Genomic DNA, 19,246 nt, shown 5'->3' on the forward strand with positions numbered 1-19,246 from the left:
AGGCTAATTTGCCTTGAAGCCATGATTTCTTCCTTTTGGCATGATTTGCACGTGACATAAAATACAATAATAGGACATATTAATTAATAATTAAGTATAATATTAACTTAAAACTGCGAATAATAATAGTTTTTATTATTCGTAGGCTTAAAAATTATTATCATTTTTGACAGGTACTTAATAATTACTTTATTATTCACTGAAATTAAGATGGGCCCTGAAAAAACTAGTTTCATGGAAGTTGTGCGTAAGTTTGTTTTAAGTCTTTGATTTCAACAATAATTATTATGAATTTTGCCGCGGGACGGCGATTTTCCCGACGTTTCGGCTACCATTTTTCCCAGCCAGCAATTTTCTTGGTTGAAATTAGGATGCTTTTTAATATCTTTTACTTTTTTAAATAAAATAAAGTGGCAAACTAGCAAACGGGTCACCAGCGGGGCTAAAATGGTCGCTTTGAAGAATCATGATATGAATCATAATATGATTCATTTTTCTAAAATCGCAAAATGCAACTCTGCTTGCAATTCATTTCTGTATTTTTGTACCTACTGATTTGACATTTGTCAGTTTGACAGTTTTGACAATTCATTTTTTTTTTATGAAATAAGGGGGCAAACGAGCAAACGGGTCACCTGATGGAAAGCAACTTCCGTCGCCCATGAACACTCGCAGCATCAGAAGAGCTGCAGGTGCGTTGCTGGCTTTTAACGTATTAATTTAAAAAAAAGAAGGATAATACGAAACTTTCAAAACTTTTTTTCTCAGGAAAATAAAGCCCATAATTAATTTGTAAAGGAAAAAAACAAACATTTGATTACCATTATATTTAATTGCATTAGTTATACTTCATAGATTACATTAATATGGCGTATTGTCATCATTTTTCACTGGACATAGTCCTTGCGATTTACTACCATATTCTTGATTATCATCATTATCTCCATCCTCATCATTTTCACCTCCGTACCCCTCTTCGTCTTCAGGTTTAGAAGCTTCTTTCCATAAATCAAGATTCAATGAAGGAATATCGTCACAGGATAAGATGGGATTACTGAAAAAAAAAATTAAAATAATGAACACCAAATATAGGTATACCATGAATTTAAATGAATATTACATACCAAAGGTGAAGCTTTAATATATAAGACTTTGAGCGTTTTTCAATTACCACATTTAAAATCCGTGTATGAATTTGTTAAGGGCCCATTTTTCATACAAACAATAATAATATTATAATATCAACGGTTTTACTACGTTGACTTTGGGCAGAGACCAGACATACATAATATTTATTCATCTATGCTTTGGGGCATTTCTGATAGAAAAGTAAACTCTATACCTCTTTATAGACTTATACGTTGTACGACGTATAACGTGTTCCGATATTACTTGTATAATATGGGACAATACACACGCTGCTACTTTTACAGTGAACTCTCTACAAGGATGTAGAGAGTTAACTGTAAAAGTAGCAGCGCTGAAAGACCAAATGTATTGTGTAATGTGTATTGTCCCATATTATACAAGTGATATGGGAACACGTACCACATATAAGTCTAGAAAGAGGTATAGAGTTTACTTGTTTTTTTATTTTTGTTTGTTTGCTCCTACACATACACACCCTACTTACATAATTTTATAACATCCTGTATAAATAACGCAAAGTGTATAATATTTTTTTTAAGGTGAAACAAGTTTTAGAATAAAAAGATGGTGCTTACCACAGAAATAAATCACGATAGAACGGCTAAGCGGGTGGAGTACGCGTGTTTTAATCTTGCACAAGTGAGCAAGATTTGTTAAACGTTTATTTAGTCAGCGCGCACGTCTCGACTTGATTACACCGGAGCGGTTGTGCAAAAATGCCTCATTGTGCAGTTTCTAATTGTAAAAACAGAAGTACGAAAGTGAATCGGTCAAAAGGAGGTATTTCTTTCCACGGGTAAGTTATTTCTTCTAACTAAATGCAAAACATAAATTGACACGATCGATTCCTTAGCAAGGCACGCGCGTCGCCGTTCTATCTTGATTTATTTCTGTGGTGCTTACGTTAGACTGACGATTTCGAAAGCCCATTTCTGCATGTTGCCGGCTTCGGTAGAAGCGCACAAAAAGCTCGCCATCGTTATACTCCTTATGTTTTTTAGTTGATCTAAAACATAATAAAAGTGTAACTTCAGTATTAAAATGTTGAATAGATATTATGAGAGCGAACGCTTAAATATTTTATTACTTTAGGAACTTTGTAAATATTACGATAAAACCTTCTTTCCTGATTTTTCACACGATCTTGTATAAAATTATAGATGACCCAGTTTCAGAACCTACAGCAAAATGTGACGAAAAGTAGATGTATCGAAAATTGTGTAATGAAGGTGTAGTAACTTAAAACGATTAACATATTAGAATTTGTTACTTTTACCTTATAGTTGTTATGTTCCACTCAGGATAATATTTTAAAGGTTATATAAACAACTCATTATGTAATAAGCAGTCTATAATCTGAATTCTACTTGGCCTCTTTTGTCGGACTGATGTCATCATTAGAATAAATTACTTCCAGTCCATGCCCTCTTAATTTAATCTGCTCAGATATTATGACTAGAATTAAGATCCTAACTTCTTTGTATACTGCCCTCTTTGAGAACAAATTACCTATGTTTTAGCGCCCCCATTGTTTCAATTTAAAATCCAGATGAAATAAATCATCCCCCAAGCCTCTACGCAACGCCCCCATTTTTTTTCTGGGACCCAAACCCTTTAGACCTTAAGCGTCCATAAGAGGGGCATTATCGCCCACTTTGCGAAAGGCTGTTCTTACTGCTTAAAAGTCTGTTCTGCTAGAACTGGGCTAGAGCTGGGAACTTCTTACCGGGTGCAAAAGCTGTTTGCTTGTCCTTGCCATTCTCATAATAGAATCTGTCTGCCTTTCGTGCTCTGTGGAACTGGGCGAGCATGATGCAGAGGAACAACGGACCGGCTCGGGCCCCCGGCACGTGACTCTCCAGTGATCCACCCACAGTCAGGTCTATGTCACATACATCTTTATACATTTTCTTCAGTTTTATTATATACTGAAACGAAGTAAGAAAAAATATTGCTGTTTTTTACAATAACGTGATAAGTCCAAAAAGTGAAAAGTATAAATGTATGGGTTTTGCACGCATCGCAAGCGCCATGACATGCCCAATTTCACCAACGACTGTTAGTGTTAACAGCTTGTTAAAATGCCATGTCTTCTCTTTGATTCATAATATGAAAAACGAAAGAAATAATGTGATACTAATTCGAGCATTAATCCTTCGGTCGTGGATTCTTGGAAATCTATTGTTATTCTATTGTGTCTCGCTCACCGGTGAGCTTATGGGGCTTGATGGGATTAACGGTCGTTGGTGAAATTGAACCTTAGCGTCGTTGCGATCAAATCCCATACATTTTTACATCTAACTTCGGTGTCTAACTATATAATACAATATGAGCACTCTGGACAGTAGTCCAGATTCTGTTACACTTACAATTTCTGCAATAATTCCACGCAGTTCATCCCACGTTTTGGGTACGGTCAGGTTACACGCGGCGCGGCCTTGCACGTATTTACCGAGACTCATGTCCCTATCGCGCTGAATGTCGACCGAACGAAGGTCGCCCCCGAAGTAATTCCCATTCCTGAAAATTTAGCTTTAAAGAAGTGTAACTTTAATTAACTTCCACAGCGAAAATACTGCTTCAAAACAATAATCTTTGATTGACTAGTAACACCAATCGTCTAGTGACTAGTCTAATAGACGCTCTGTATTAAGGCCTAATACGAAGAGAACTAACAAAAATTCGTGTAATTCGGTCGACTAAAACTTTGACGTACACTGTACACACTTTTAACAGATTTCGAGTGGTACGCTTTATACATCTTCATTCTATAATAAACTAAGTCAGATGCCTACATTCTTAAACTAGTATGTCAAAATGTGCTATCAGAGAAGTTGGCATAAGCAGATGTTCATACGCAGATGTCGGACCTATGTAATTTGGTTGCGGTGTTTCAAACCCAGCCTTCAGATCAAAACTAACATTAACTTGACATAAATCGACCGAATGTCGTAGGTCCGTCAACACTCAACTGCCTATAAATCAATCATCAATCAAAATCGATGGTACAAAAACAAACCTGAACAAATACTCCGTGATTTCTACAGAAAAGAAAGGATCCGCGACAGAAGAGGACTGAGCGGTGAACCCATACACCAGCTGGTCGAATGTGTCCTTTTCCTCCAGTACTAAGGGTCTGTTGAACCAATCGCTCAGCCGAAGTTCACCTTCATTTTTTCTATATTCATTCTTCTTCCTGGAAAAACAACGTATGAATCATATTAATAAAGCTTCTTTGGCATCTCCTAAAAACAGCAGCAAATTATAGTCGTAAATCGTAATGCTTATTTTGATTTTCGTTTCTTGGTGTATTTAACAATTATAAATCTCTGATTTCCTTTTTACGACCGCTTTCAAGAAAAAACTAATCATAAAAATGTTCCGTGTCCTTAAAAAAAATATTTTTGTTAGTGGGGACTTGCAGAGTCTATCAGTAAAGAAGACTGAAATTACCGCTTCATATTGTATTTGTGGTGAAAGGGTTTTTGGACATTAATTGGAGAACCTCCGTAAACTGGTCAGGTTAAATTGTGACAGACGCAGCTAAAACCTGCTAACGAAATTACGCCTAGCATTGATTTCACATAAGCCGACCAGACAACGTAGGTCCACCAGTTGCTTATAAATCAATTTCTTGATGACACTATCAGAGAAGTTGATTCATAGCCCATAGGCAGATGGCGAACCAACGTAATTTGGTCACTTTATGTCATACCCAGACGACATAATATCATGACTTATATTGAACTGACATAACTCGACCAAATAACGTAGGTCCACCAACTGCCTATGAATCAATTTATTTATGGTACATACATCAAGTATCCTTGTATGAATGTGTGGAAGTATCGTAAGGCCGCCGTCGTATGCTCAGTTATAACACCTAGCACTAAATTCGGATCGTAATCGTTTATATACTCTTCTAAATTAGCTTTAGTACGAGGATAAATGAGTTTGTTCGCCAGCATATATTCCTTTCCTAAAACAATATAATATTCAATTCATTTAAACAAAAGAGTTAAAATATCAAACAGTATGCAAGAGTAAGGGCCTGTTTAACCACGTTCTGATAAAGTGCCGAATAGGCCATTCACAACTTTTTTGACAGATTCTCCATACTGTATCTGTCAAGATAAGTGGTGTATAGCCTATTCGGCACTTATCAGGAAGTGGTGTAACTAATAACAATCAATTGAAAAAAAAATACTCCCTTGCTCACAGTATAACTGCTTACCTAATAAATACGGCAAATATTCGTAGTAGTTAATATTTTGGTAAACAGCTATGAGAATCCTGCGCGCCTCCTGATAGATCTTCTCATCGTCCCAATGAGGGTTGATCTCACTCAGATAATCCGCGATGTAGTTATGGTAATGGATGAAAATTATTTGCAACAGAGTCAACTCCGTGTTTTGGTTTATTCTTACGTCTCCTGTAACGTAATAAATTAGTATTAGCACAGATTACTAGATTAACTAATTAGACCTTGCAATGGTTTCCTGTAAATGCAAAAAATCTAAAGTCTTTGAACATCTAATCAACATAGAGAGAAATAGAAAGTTAGATCTTTGGTCCTCCCTTTTTCCTACGATTATATTCTATTTCAGTTTGGGAGTCCGGTATCATTGATAAATAATAAATAAATAATATAATTATTGTCCATTAAAAATGTAACTTATCTATATCTAAGTATCTATTGTCTTCTATATGCATATAATACAATCGTAGAGGTAAAATTGTTGTACACTGGAAATAAACTTTAAATAAAATCGGTCAGACTCGCGCACTAAGGGTTCCGTACCGTTATAGCTAGAGCGCAAATAGGGAAAAAATGTGTTTTTTTTTTTGTATGCGAGCCCCCTTAATTGCTTATTTTATTTTAATTTTACTATATAATATTAAAATACACAATATAATATACTTAATTGAAGATTTTGTGAAAATTTCTGTCTATAATATGTTGCCATTATAGATTACGAGCCAAAAAGACCAAAAAAATAACGTTTGTTGTATGGGAGCCCCTTAAATATTAACTTTATTTTGTTTTCAGTATTTGTTGTTATAGCGGCACTAGAAATACATACATAATCTGTGAAAGTTTTAGAAGTCTAGCGATAGCGGTTTATGAGTCTGGAGACAGACAGACGGACAGATATGGAAGTCTCAGTAATAGGGTCCCGTTTTTACCCTTTGGGTACGGAACCCTAAAAACGAGTCAGAGGCGTAGTACGAGTTAGAAGAGTAGTAGAACACATTTTAACTGTTTTTGAAATTTTTGTTTCTCTGTCTATGTCTGTGTAGCTTTCAAATTATTATGAGTTAATAAGGCTCTAAAAACGGCATCTCCGTAGAGGGAGCGTCTTTAGGCCCCATTTCACCAACGTATGAGTGCTTGCTTGTTAAAATGTCATGTCTTCTCTTTCATTCATATGAAAAACGAAGGAGGTAACGTTATAATTCGAGCATTAACTTTAACAGTCGTTGGTGAAATTGGTTCTAAATCTTTTACAGTCCGAGACTTACCTCCGAGATAACAGGGCTCCTTGGGGGACCTCGCACCCGAGCAGGTCTGTGTGACGTTATTCACTTGAGGCGGCCATTCTCTTCCGTGTCTAGTAACTGTCTTCAGATTACCATTTTTAAAGGCTCGTATAGCCGCGCCTTGTTCATCAGTACTGCCGTATACTATAGAAGCATCCATTGCCGCTGTCACTACATTTATCTACGATAAAAGATACAGATTAGTACCAACATATTAACGTAATCCTACACCGGTTTCGGTGACGGTGGCCGGTTTTCTTAATACCAGGCTAGGATACAGATCACAGACCCTAAAGTATTATTACTTATTTTTGTTACGCAGAAGGGTGATTTTGGGTTAAAAATGTACAATAGTTAATGATGAAATGACTAAAAAAGTGGCACTTTCCGTTACTCACTCCTCCGTTTCGTTACTAACTCAGTTATTAACTCACAAATGTACGATACAATCGGCCAGCAGGAAAATGGTAAAAGTAAGCAGGATAACATTTTGTTATGATAAAAACGTGTAACATCATCATTTATAATATTATGATGTTACACTTTGTTATATTTGTAACAAGGACGGAGTTGTTAAAATAAGTAACTGTATATTTTTTTTGGTAATACGGCTACGAGAGAAGTAGTGATACATGATTCCAGCTACCTTATAAAATTTTAATGTCATTGTCAGATCGTATAATCCGCCTTATGTTAGATTAGACGCATTATCTGGGGGCACGGAAGTGCCCCCGCCAAGATGAGCCAAGCGAAGCGCGCAAGGGCACTACCTACCTTTTCTCGAAACGTTTCGTCGTATTTTTGAACCCTCGTAACTTTGGTTTGAATAATGCCAGATAATTGAAATATTTAAGATATAATGACATGGGTTTGGACATTATTAAATGCGCAAATTTTGAATATCGTAGCTATTATACTTTAGATTTTATAGGTGTCCAAAAATCCACAATTTGGTCACTGACTCACCGATCATCAAAACTGTTAGGGTACTTTCTGAAGTCTTAGAAAGCTGAAATTTGATATGTAACATAATATTAGTACTGAAACAACATAAAAATTATCAAACCCAACTTAACCTATATCCGTACCATTATAGAGCAAAATTAGGCAAAAGTTTGTGTTTTTTGTATTGGAGCCCCCCTTAATTTTTTATTTTATTTTAATATTATTATTAAATATTAAAGTAGACATATAACTAAGGACTTTGAGAAAAAATCAAGTACCTACCTGTTGCCATTATTTATATAGAGCAAAAAAGGCCAAAAAAATCATGTCTGTTCTATGGGAGCCCCCCTTAAATATAAATTTCATTTTGTTTTTAGTATTTGTTGTTACGGCGGCAAGAGATATACATAATCTGTGAAAATTTCAACTCTCTAGCTATTACCGTTCTTAAGTTACAGCCACCGATTTTGACTAATGTGTAGAGTTTATAGATTCTCCTTGTGCGGCTGACACATTTTAATATTATTATCAAATATTTTGCCGTGCTTTAGGTTTTTAGATTTAGGGTTGAGTATGTAAGGTTAGAAACTTGGCTCTACATGAGATCTCACTACTTTTTGACACGACGAACTATAATATTATGTTCTCATCTTGGCAACATTTTTACATGAAAATGTTTTTGGTGGGATATTATTTAGATTTAAGACGTATTGAAGAACGAAAAGAAACGACTTTTATTCTCCTGCATTCAATCCAACTAGTCGTCAAAACGCCTCTATTATTTTTTTCAAACAGCAAGTAATTCTAATACCGCGTTTTGTCCGTTCTGGCTGCGATATAAACACCGCTGCACTTAGAAAACTTAAACGTGTAACAAAATAAAGTGATAATACTAATTTAGGCTGTGTTTAGTCAATGTGGAAGTAGCAGCGCTGAAAGAGTAACTTTTATAACTTGTATGGGCAAAGTCGGGACGCTGGGGCGCTTGCCCATACAAATCACATATAAATTTGCTCTCTCAGCGGTGACTGGTGAGTATACTCTCACAATATAATAATAATAGCTCCCACACCGGTTTCATTGAAACCAGGCCAGCTACGCAGGAGTCATTTTATAGTGCCCAGGTGTGTGCGCAGTACACAAGAGCACTCTCTATTCCTTTACTCTCATAACCCAGTGGGACGGCAGACCGACACAACTGGCGAGAGATCAGGCGCAGGACCGGCTTTTTACATGCCCATCCGACGCATGGATCATCTTACTTGTCAGACAATCAGGCGATCAGCCTGCATTATCCTAACCAAACTTGGAAATAACATGTTTCCAACGCGGGAATCAAACCCACGACCTCCGAGTCAAGAGCCGAGCTCTGAACCACTGGACCACGGAGGCGTTACGCCACTCTCGCAATGAACTCCATAATATAAGGCACATAACTCATTTTTTTTCTACCTGATTAGCTGGCTGATTTTCTGGCACACATCCGATGTTCCTGTCCGTCCCTGCTCGGGTTAATTCCAAACATTTTATACCTTTACTTCCATAAAATGGGTCGTTTTTCGGAATTGTTACAGGCGCGCATAGTGTTTGGTCTTGCGCTTGCTTCGTCAATTGGCCGTTATCGCAGCATACCGGAGGCGTTTTAACTGATAAAAAAAATATTTAAACTGTATTACTAATAATATATATTTTTTTAATCCTTTTTTACTTTTGTACAAAAAAATATTTCACGTGATTAATAGTAGTAAGTAGTATTATGGCTATAACTATTATTAATCATTTAAAAATCGCTGATATTTAAATTAACAGATAGACACACTTTTAGATTTTTAATTTAGTAAGGATGAGAATTTTCGATATTTTTATAATGTACGAGACGACGAAAAAATAATATATAGGTTTTAGTTTGTGCAAGGACAATTTATAGTTTAGTGTATTTGCGATAGGACAATAAAATATTATATAGAGTACATAGTTGAACATATAGATATTAACTTATAGTTCGTTCATTATAGTAATAGGTTTAAAATACTTTAATTTAATTCATAGTAATAGGTTTCATGTAAGAGTGAGACGGAAATAAACCATCTCATAATGTGTTTTTTATTCCCAAAACCAAATAGTTTAATAGTCATGTAATACTTGCATTTAATAGTTAATTTGTTTAATTTGTATTTTATTTTTAGTTCTGTTAAATTTTAATAGCTTTAATAGTAAAAATAGCACAATTATATCGTTCTTTGTAAATTTCGTGTTAGAGTAGGATAGACATATACAAAGTAGCATGTAATAGATAGAGATAGCTAGATTAGTCACTTTGTTTTACCAATTTTACGTAGTTTTTAATAGTTTACGTTTAATATTGTAATAGAAATAGGTAAATAATATAGTATAATAGTGTTTAGAATTAGTAACATAGCATAAATTTGTATGAAATAGTGTAAATATTTTAGAGAAAATAAAGAAAGTTCGGCGGGGGCGAGGTGATAACGGGATCGATAACGGGACCGCAGGTCAGGCCTATTGTTTTAAACCTAGTATAAATAAAGGGCCGGGCCGGCCGCCAACGAGACCGCTCCGAGCCAGCCTACCTAGAAGAAACAGCAAGACAAGAAGAATTGGGGAAATATTGGGGAATTATTGGGTCATCGCTACATCGGAAATGGAAGAAAGGCTGGTCGGAAATCGCGTCTACCTCGACCCCCGCTAATAGTACAATAGTGACGAAGTGTTTTCTTTCGACCACCCAGTACAGAAGCCGTTCTCGAGTAAATTCTCGCACGGCAACACTGTACAAGTACGCGCGCGCGCCGATCGCGCCGCATTTCAGAATTCGTTGTATGAAATGATGTGAAACCTTGCATTCGTCCGCATCGCACGCGCCGCATTTCGTGAACTATGCGGCGCGTACGGTGCTGACAAATACGCGATCAGAAGCCGTAGCCAAAGTCCCTTTCGTTTAAAACGATGACGAAATTCGTTACCAAAACGTACTTATGGGATTTGACATTAGTCTTCGCTAAATAACATTTCGCTTGCGAAGACTAATGTAAAATCCCATACATTTTCATAACGATTTTCGTCATCGTTTTTAACGAAAGGGACTTTGGCTACGGCCTCAGCTTTACTCCTACCCTAATTACCACCAGCCTCCAGGCGGATCTGCGTAGCCGAGGAGTAGATTGCTATTCAAATGTCGTATAAATAATATTTTATGATAGTTTTCATTATTAAAAAAATATACTTTTATTGCTATGAAAAAACATCTTCTATATATAAAGGATACAAAGTTTTTGGTTCACGTATTAATATACGTGAGCCAAAAACTTTGTATCCCTTTTGACGAAAAATGGGGAAACGTAGGTGAATGAAATTTTGCATAGTTATAGTTTATATGGAGAAGGAGTGCATCGAGCTATTATTATTTTGAAATTATGCTTTTAACATGCATTTTTTTAACAATTAAAACATAACACACACTACAACACACACTAGGAAAAATGACAGATTTTTGAGTGACAAGCCTATACATTCGAATTTAACTCTTTTATTTATGGTTGAAGTCTGTTGACAACAAGGTGACAAATTGAAAATGGATTATAGTTTTTTTTTATTGAATCTTAGATACTATTACGGCCGTTCCCAATATTTGATCTATCTCTGGTTTTTCCCAACTAGAGACATTAGAGACATATATTTTATGTCAATTGTGAGCTATTCCTATCTCTAGTAGGGCAAAACCAGAGATAGATCAAATATTGGGAACGGCCGTTAGACAATGCTTACACGGCCAGTCTTAGATCAGCTGAGTCCCAAAGACAAGATTATAGTTGAAAAAAATAAATATGATAAAGTCAATATTGTTTTACAAAATAAAAGTAGTACTTAGTCCTAACTCCTAATGTCGTTGAAACGGTCGAATTTCGACCATTGGGCGATCTCTAGTCTTGATAAAACCGAAATTCTGCGACTCACGAGTCACGACTTACTTTACGCTCGTTTGGCTTAACCCTTAATTATATTAAAATGTATGCCAAAAATATACTTACTTTGATCGGATACATCGGCAAAAAGGGACATATCGTGTGTTATAATCTGTCCCCATTGCATGGCATTGAGGTTCAACTGATCATCATTAGTCTTCTTATCAGGGAATAATGCTGCGCTCAGTTCCCTGGCATTAGGCAGATCCGTCTGTATTTTGTATAAACCTGGAAATTAGGCTGTTTTAAGAATAAACAGGGCAAAGAAAGAGCAGACTTCACAACCACCAGAAAAAGCAGCTACTTTTATATGAAGTGGACTAAGCGGAGAAAGAAACACTGTCGAATACTTTAACGACCAATGGCGAAAAATGTTAAAAAATAATAAATACAAAGCTGTTTGTCCGCGATTGACTCCTTAATTACTGAACCGATTTGAATTTTGATTTGTACCCCGTGTGCAATTTTATTCAACTTGAAAGATAGGATTGCTTACATCTCAATTTATAGTCACAGTAATATTATATTTTTATTGCAAACTAGCTGTTGCCCGCGACTTCGTCCGCGTCAACATAGTATAGAACCAAAGATGGATAGTCCGCTAACAAATATGAAAAAAGTAAAATATAACCTCCTCCTTTTTGGAAGTCGGTTAAAAAGTAGCCTAAGTTACACCTTACTATATCAGCTATCTACCAAAAAAAGTCCCGGCAAAATAGCCCCAGCCGTTTCAGAGATTAGCCGGAACAAACAGACAGACAGACAGACAGACAGACATACAGACAAAAATTTTTAAAAATGTTGTTTTGTTATATGTAGGTATCGTATATAGATTCATGTAGTAAAAAACGGTTCTTTCAATATTACAAACAGACACTCCAATTTTATTTATATGTATACATAATTATTATTATTTGTCCATTATTTCATAGTTGGTAGTTAGGTACCTATTAACAATAATTATATTCTGTTAACCCCAAAGGATTCTAACAGATGGCGAATATGGTATTCGTTTATGCAAAATATTGTATGAATTGTTTGACTGACATTCTCATAATTAATGATAGGCTGTACAACTTTTTCATCACTGAATAATATTAAGTTGACAATCTAACTGGAATTTTGGAGAATCGGGGTCTCTCCGGAGATTTTTCGAAGGGAAGAACAGTTGCTGCGTACTTACCATCAGCATAACTGGGAGGAAGAAGGCGCAGGTAAGTACTGTTTGGAGTGCCCCAGCCAGGATTCTCTAAATTGTTACAGGACCCGTTTAAAGAACGATATCGCGTCTTCACACAACATACAACTTGAGGTCCGCAGAGGTTTGACGTTAAGTTGGCGTTAAGAATTGGAACGGGGTTTGGAATGCTGGAACAAATTCCTTTTAAAGCAGTATAACACAAAACATTATTATAATTTTATTATATTATCTACATTAGATTATGCCCGCAAACAACATTTTATTATAGCGCGGGAACTCTTTCCGGTATATAGGTATTCAATGTCCTTTTCCGGGACTTAAAGTATCTCCATACCAAACTTCAGTAAAATTGGTTGAGCGCCTCAGAACATTGAACGCTTTGGGCGTGAAGAGGTATCAGAGAGACAACAAAAATACATTCAGTAATAATTATTATTGAAAGGCGTAACGTGATATTCGAATCAGTACGAAAATATTATTATATTAATATTATTAAACGAATGTAAACTAACTGCCTCCAATCGCTTCGTCACAGAACATAATATTGTAACACCCGTATCAAGAAGCAAATATACACGGTGTAACAAAACTGTATTTTAAAAATATAAAACCGACTTCAAAACTGTACGTAATTGAGTATTAAAACTGCCTGTCACCAAAACTACTGAACCGATTTTGATGAAACTTACACTATTCCCTAAGTTGAACAATATCCAGTACAACAAAAAAAGAATTACTGAAATCGGAATGGTAGTTCCAGAGATATGCGAATACAAACATAAAACATACATATATAACAAACTTTTGAAATTTGACACATTTGTTCAGACGCTGATATCAGAGTAGACAGAAGTAGTTATGTCTATTGTGCTGATATAGACTAACATATTGTACGAAAATTGGGCAGTTCTGGAAATATTTAAAAACTAATACGTGATAATACTTTATGGGGCGTTATAATATAGAGTTTGCTGGGAAAGTAGCAGCGCTGATCTTTCAGCTCTTGCAAATTTTTTTTTTGTGATTTGTATGGGCAAGCGCCCGAAACAGAGTCATAACTCCCAACTCTATACAAATAAGTACACACCCTAAAGTATTAATACTTAGTTTTGTTACACCCTGTATAACAAGAATATTAAAAATACTTTTATTATACAATCGTGACATTTTGAAGTTTATTCAAATTAATAAAATATTAATTACCTTGGTTCAGCATTGCTGGCCCCTTGCACAGAAGTATTGCCATATTTTCCAGAGTTAAGCAATGACGAAAAGAAATTAGTTATTATTCCAAAACCCAAAGCCAGGTTTGGAGTGAAAAGTAGCAGAAAAAATATCAATAGGGCATTCATTTTGTCTGAAATATAAAGTTCTATAAAACTATCAGAGATCTACGTTATTTGGTCGCGGTTTGACCGATCTGTGGACTGGGCTTGACATAACCAGACCAGATTGCGTAGGTTCGCCATCTGTCCAATCAATTTCAATGGTAGTACATAGATAAAATGGAAGTATTTTGTGGATCGGAATCAGAACTTCGACATGAGGGCCTAAAATGCATTAGATCTCTATCTTCAAAAACTCTGTTTCAATCTTCAAAAACGTATTTTTGCTATCTTATTGAACCTGAACTGAACTAAACATTTCTGAAGAAATCGCTTAAATTCCATCATCAATCATTGACCGGATAAGTTTAATGGTAGAAAAAGGAAATGATGAAAATTAGACATGTATCATGATTAATTAAAAATTAGACATGTACATTATGATCACACAATCAAATGTTTATGTTTCAACAGAAAATAGTACCAATAATAATTATTATAATTACTAGGCAATTACTCATTAGGTAGTTTTAAAGTAAGCAAATTATATTACATTGATAATGAGATTTTTTAAAAGTACTTACATTAACAAAGAGCCTGGCCCAATTAGCAAAACACAATTAATAATTACTAATTAAATACTGTTTCCATCTTCTAAAAATGTTTGCCTTAATTAGGTAAGAGAAACCCTACTAGGTCGAGATATAAACGTAAAATGCACAACAAAACGACGTGTAACAAATAAAATGTTTATGCAGGTGCTGTCTATGTATTAACACGTTAATTTATATGTAATTTCATAAAGGCCCCTATACAAAGCATCTGTGATCTGACTAATAAAAAATCCACAGTGTGTAATAACTGACGCGGTAGAGTTTAAACCTTCGGTATATTTAACGCATCAGTTATTACTTAGGCAAAATAATTTGCAACAAATAATGTTCTTACAAATTTTTTGGAAGACGTACAGTTTCTGAGATATAACGAAAATAGTATTATCACCCCTTTTTTCAAGATGGCGGCCGGGGGACAAGAGTGGCGACCCCACAAACTTGAGGTTAAGCTTCTATTGACCCCCTCAACATATTCCAAAAATAAAATTGCGTCCTCTTATAAATGCAAAGCAAATGTAACATTTCAATGGACTAATAGGTATTACTTAAATATAGCTTAAATAATAATTATCATACAACGGATATTGTTATAGTTCTTCTATGCATAAAGGGTATTAAGAGCTTCCTATTTAACCACGCATAATATACCTTCACACAAAAAATATCAGACTATACTTCCTGTGAAGGTATACTATAATATTATTATACTTTAGTTTCAGCATTGCTCCCGTTTGAAGCCAGGGCTAGTCGCCAGTATATTTCAGGACATGTAAAGACATCTTAAGATAACTAAATTAACTTTATTCGATTGATAACAACTAAAATACTTGTGCAGTTTAATGTGTTTTAAAATTAGCAGATATTCCGATCACCATAAATTATTATTATCAACTCATTATAATTAAGGGTTCGGCAAAATGTAGAGTTTTACAGAAACAAGCAAACTGATTGCCTGATGGTAAACGATTACCATCGCTAATGGATGCTGCAACGGCGTAGTGATGTGAAGGTACCTTGAGCCCCAATTTCACCAACGTCTGTTAGTGTTAACAGCTTGTTAAAATGTAATGTCTTCTCTTTCATTCATATGAAAATCGAAAGAGGTAACGTCATACTAATTCCGGCGTTAACTTTAACAGTCGTTGGTGAAATTGGGGCTTAGCATGAAAATTTTAGTTAGAACCAAAGATAAACCCAACAACGGTTATGTATAAATAAATTATCTAATTGTTTGAAAAAAATCGTTGTTCCGACAGGGAATGCAAGTCTTTACCTTTCTGAGTCTGACACTCTCATCTCTACATAAGGAAATTAAGGATCCTGAAATCTACTCACAAACTACTAAATGACCTAGATGACAAATTGATATCATTGATGTTTGATAAAGAATGCACTAGCTGTGCACCGCGGTGTTACCCGCGATTTATTAGGTAAACTAAATAGTGTATTAATAGGTAAATAGTTATTGGTAATTAGAGACAAAATGAATTGAGTTTGATCATCGGAAACATCAATTTTTGATGACTGAGGGATGGAAGTTGATTAACCTGTCATATGCTATTGTTTTTAACGGACTTCCAAAACGAAGGAAATAAAAATATATATTTTATGTTCAGATGTGATTTTTTTATGATTTATGATTAACTTCGCTGTCTGTGAAACGATTTCCAACATTTCGCAGTGTAAAGGACTGTAAGACGGAGGACGGGACGGATGGTTGGCACATCTATACTAATATTTTAAAGCTGAAGAGTTTGTTTGTTTTAACGCGCTAATCTCATTAACTACTGATCCAATTTAAAAAATCTTAACCAATTTACCCAGGAAGGCTATATTAGAGTGTATCAGGAGTTTCCAATCTTTTTGAGGCTGCAGAGCAGTTACACGTAGGAGACAGGACGAAAGCCTATTATTCAATTGACACTCGAAATCTGTATGTTTAGTTAGTCTGGCGTAGCCCCCCCAAGCAGGAGACGGGGCGAAAGCCTATTAATCAAATGACACTCGAAATCCGTATGTTGAGATTAGGTTAGAATAAATTCACTTTTATAATCAATTACTCAGTTTGTTTCTAAAAAGGATAATTAAAACTCAGCACTAACGACGCGATACCATTTCGTTAAAAGCAACAGTTCCAGGGGTGGAGGGGGGGGGGGGGGCTTGGGAGCAGAAGATGGGGCGAAAGCCTATTAATCAAATGATACTCGAAATCCGTGTGTTTAGTTTAGGTTAGAATAAATTCACTTCTATAATTAATTACTTCATTTGTTTGTAAAAACACCTCCTCCGGTCCGGAAGTCGGTTAAAAATGTAGACCATGTGTTAATCCAGGATATCAGCTAACGGCTTGTACATTTTTGTCGAAATCGGCTTAAAAACAGCAGAGTAGTCGTTGAACAAAAAAAAATCAAATGAAAACGATCATAACATCTCCTCCATTTTGAAAGTCGGTTAAAAATATAGCCTATGTGTTAATCCAGGATGTCAGCTACCTCCTTGTAAAATTTTGTCGAAATCGATCCAGCCGTTTAAGCGTGAAGAAGTAACAAACATACAAACTCACAAACTTACATACTTTCGGCTTTATAATATTAGTAGGATTACTTCATTTGTTTGTAAAAAGGATAATTAAAACTCAGCACTAACGACGCGACACCATTTCGTTAAAAGCAACAGTTCCAAGAGGGGGCGGGGGGGGTTGGGTGGGCGCACCCCCCCCTTATCAGGCGACAGGGCGAAAGCCTATTAATCAATTTAAAAAATGAACATAACACCTCCTCCGGTCCGGAAGTCGGTTAAAAATGTAAACCATGTGTTAATCCAGGATATCAGCTACCTCCTTGTAAAATTTTATCGAAATCGGCCCAGCCGTTTAAGCCTGAAGAAGTAACAAACATACAAACTCACAAACTCACATACTTTCGGCTTTATAATATTAGTAGGATTACTTCATTTGTTTGTAAAAAGTATAATTATAGCTCAGCACTAATGATGCGATACCATTTCGTTGAAAGCAACAGTTCCAAGAGGGGGGGGGGAGGTTTGGGGGGCGCAGTTCCCCCAAGCAGGCGACAGGGCGAAAGCCTATTAATCAATTTAAAAAATGAGCATAACACCTCCTCCATTCCGGAAGTCGGTTAAAAATGTAGACCATGTGTTAATCCGGGATGTCAGCTAACGGCTTGTATATTTTTGTCCAAATCGGCTTAAAAACAGCAGAGTAGTCGTTGAACAAAAAAAATCAAATGAAAACGATCATAACATCTCCTCCATTTTGAAAGTCGGGTTGAAATGTAGCCTATGTGTTAATCCAGGATGTCAGCTACCTCCTTGTAAAATTTTGTCGAAATCGGTCCAGCCGTTTAAGCGTGAAGAAGTTACAAACATAAAAACTCACATACTTTCGGCTTTATAATATTAGTAGGATGAAACTGTATTTGTCGAGATACGTGACCCTAAAAGATCTCTAGGGGCAGCGTTAGGGTAGTCTAAACGTGCTAATTACTCTTTTTTCAAGATTTGCTCCTGAAAATCTTAGTTTCTATTGTGTTTTTTTAAACAATGTACATTACATTGTTTATGATACTAGTTTAGCTCCCATAAATGAATATACTTATGAATTTCTTGGGTTAAACTGCAATATTCGATCACCATTTTTGGAAACAGTGTTGTTGATACCTGTTATCTGTTGATATTATGCATTTAGTGCGTATGTTGCATTAAAATGCATTATAACATTATCTAAAGCGTTAAATACTACATGCAATTAAAAAACGTAATAAGTGTAGGTACTTAAAAAATATTGTTTTTTATAAAATTAGGGGTAAACGAGCAAACAGGTCACATGCAGGCATAGCATAACAACATTAGAAACGGGAAAGAATCAACATACTCACTCTGGAACTACCCCGCGGCAGAGCAGGCCATAAAGTAAATATACCTAGCGGAATAGAGAAACAAAGGCCTGAGCAAGCGAGATGTCACTATCAGTAACACTGCGTGGTAAAAAGAGACGTGTGATACATGACATCAGAACCAATTCTTTCATCTGTTTGACGTCCAGTCGGCACTTATCGGCACGTCGACAACTTAATCTCTGAGAAAGATGCTTGTGTGTATACGTAAACAAATTTTTACACACAGACGTAAATCAATTAATCAATTTCGGTTTAGTACTAGTGCAATACGTATTTTATGTTCTTAATTTAACCCTAGAAACGTACCCATCTTAAACTTTATCTAATGGTACCCTGGGGTACTAGTGCACCCCAACAATAATAACACATTTTTAAAAAGATATTAAAGTTTTTATTTTTAAATCAACTTACATAGAATTTTTAACATTAATCTCCGTCTTTCTAAACATAATTAAATCGCATTAATTAGGTATTATAAAACAAATTTGGCATATTTTGTTCTGGTGAACAGTACAAATGAAAGTTTTGCACGTCTCACATTGCGTACGTGATTTGCGGTCTTTGGACCTCA

At 35.6% G+C, this 19,246-nt stretch overlaps 1 protein-coding gene across 1 annotated transcript; it reads right to left on the reverse strand.

Moving 5' to 3' along the window:
* Positions 1-812: 812 nt before the first annotated feature.
* Positions 813-14,866, reverse strand: LOC121725394 (peroxidase-like). Its single transcript, XM_042112305.1, has 13 exons — positions 14,729-14,866; positions 14,023-14,176; positions 12,802-12,986; positions 11,685-11,846; positions 9,088-9,281; positions 6,673-6,871; positions 5,384-5,581; positions 4,966-5,128; positions 4,169-4,345; positions 3,519-3,669; positions 2,876-3,077; positions 2,053-2,155; positions 813-1,054 (listed from the first exon to the last, which is right to left on the reverse strand). The coding sequence occupies exons 2-13, from the start codon at positions 14,169-14,171 to the stop codon at positions 862-864; spliced, it is 2,076 nt and encodes a 691-aa protein (XP_041968239.1). The 5' UTR covers positions 14,172-14,176; positions 14,729-14,866; the 3' UTR covers positions 813-861.
* Between the last annotated feature and the right edge of the window lie 4,380 nt (positions 14,867-19,246).

Source organism: Aricia agestis, chromosome 3, assembly GCF_905147365.1.
Source record: "Aricia agestis chromosome 3, ilAriAges1.1, whole genome shotgun sequence".
Taxonomy (NCBI): domain Eukaryota; kingdom Metazoa; phylum Arthropoda; class Insecta; order Lepidoptera; family Lycaenidae; genus Aricia; species Aricia agestis.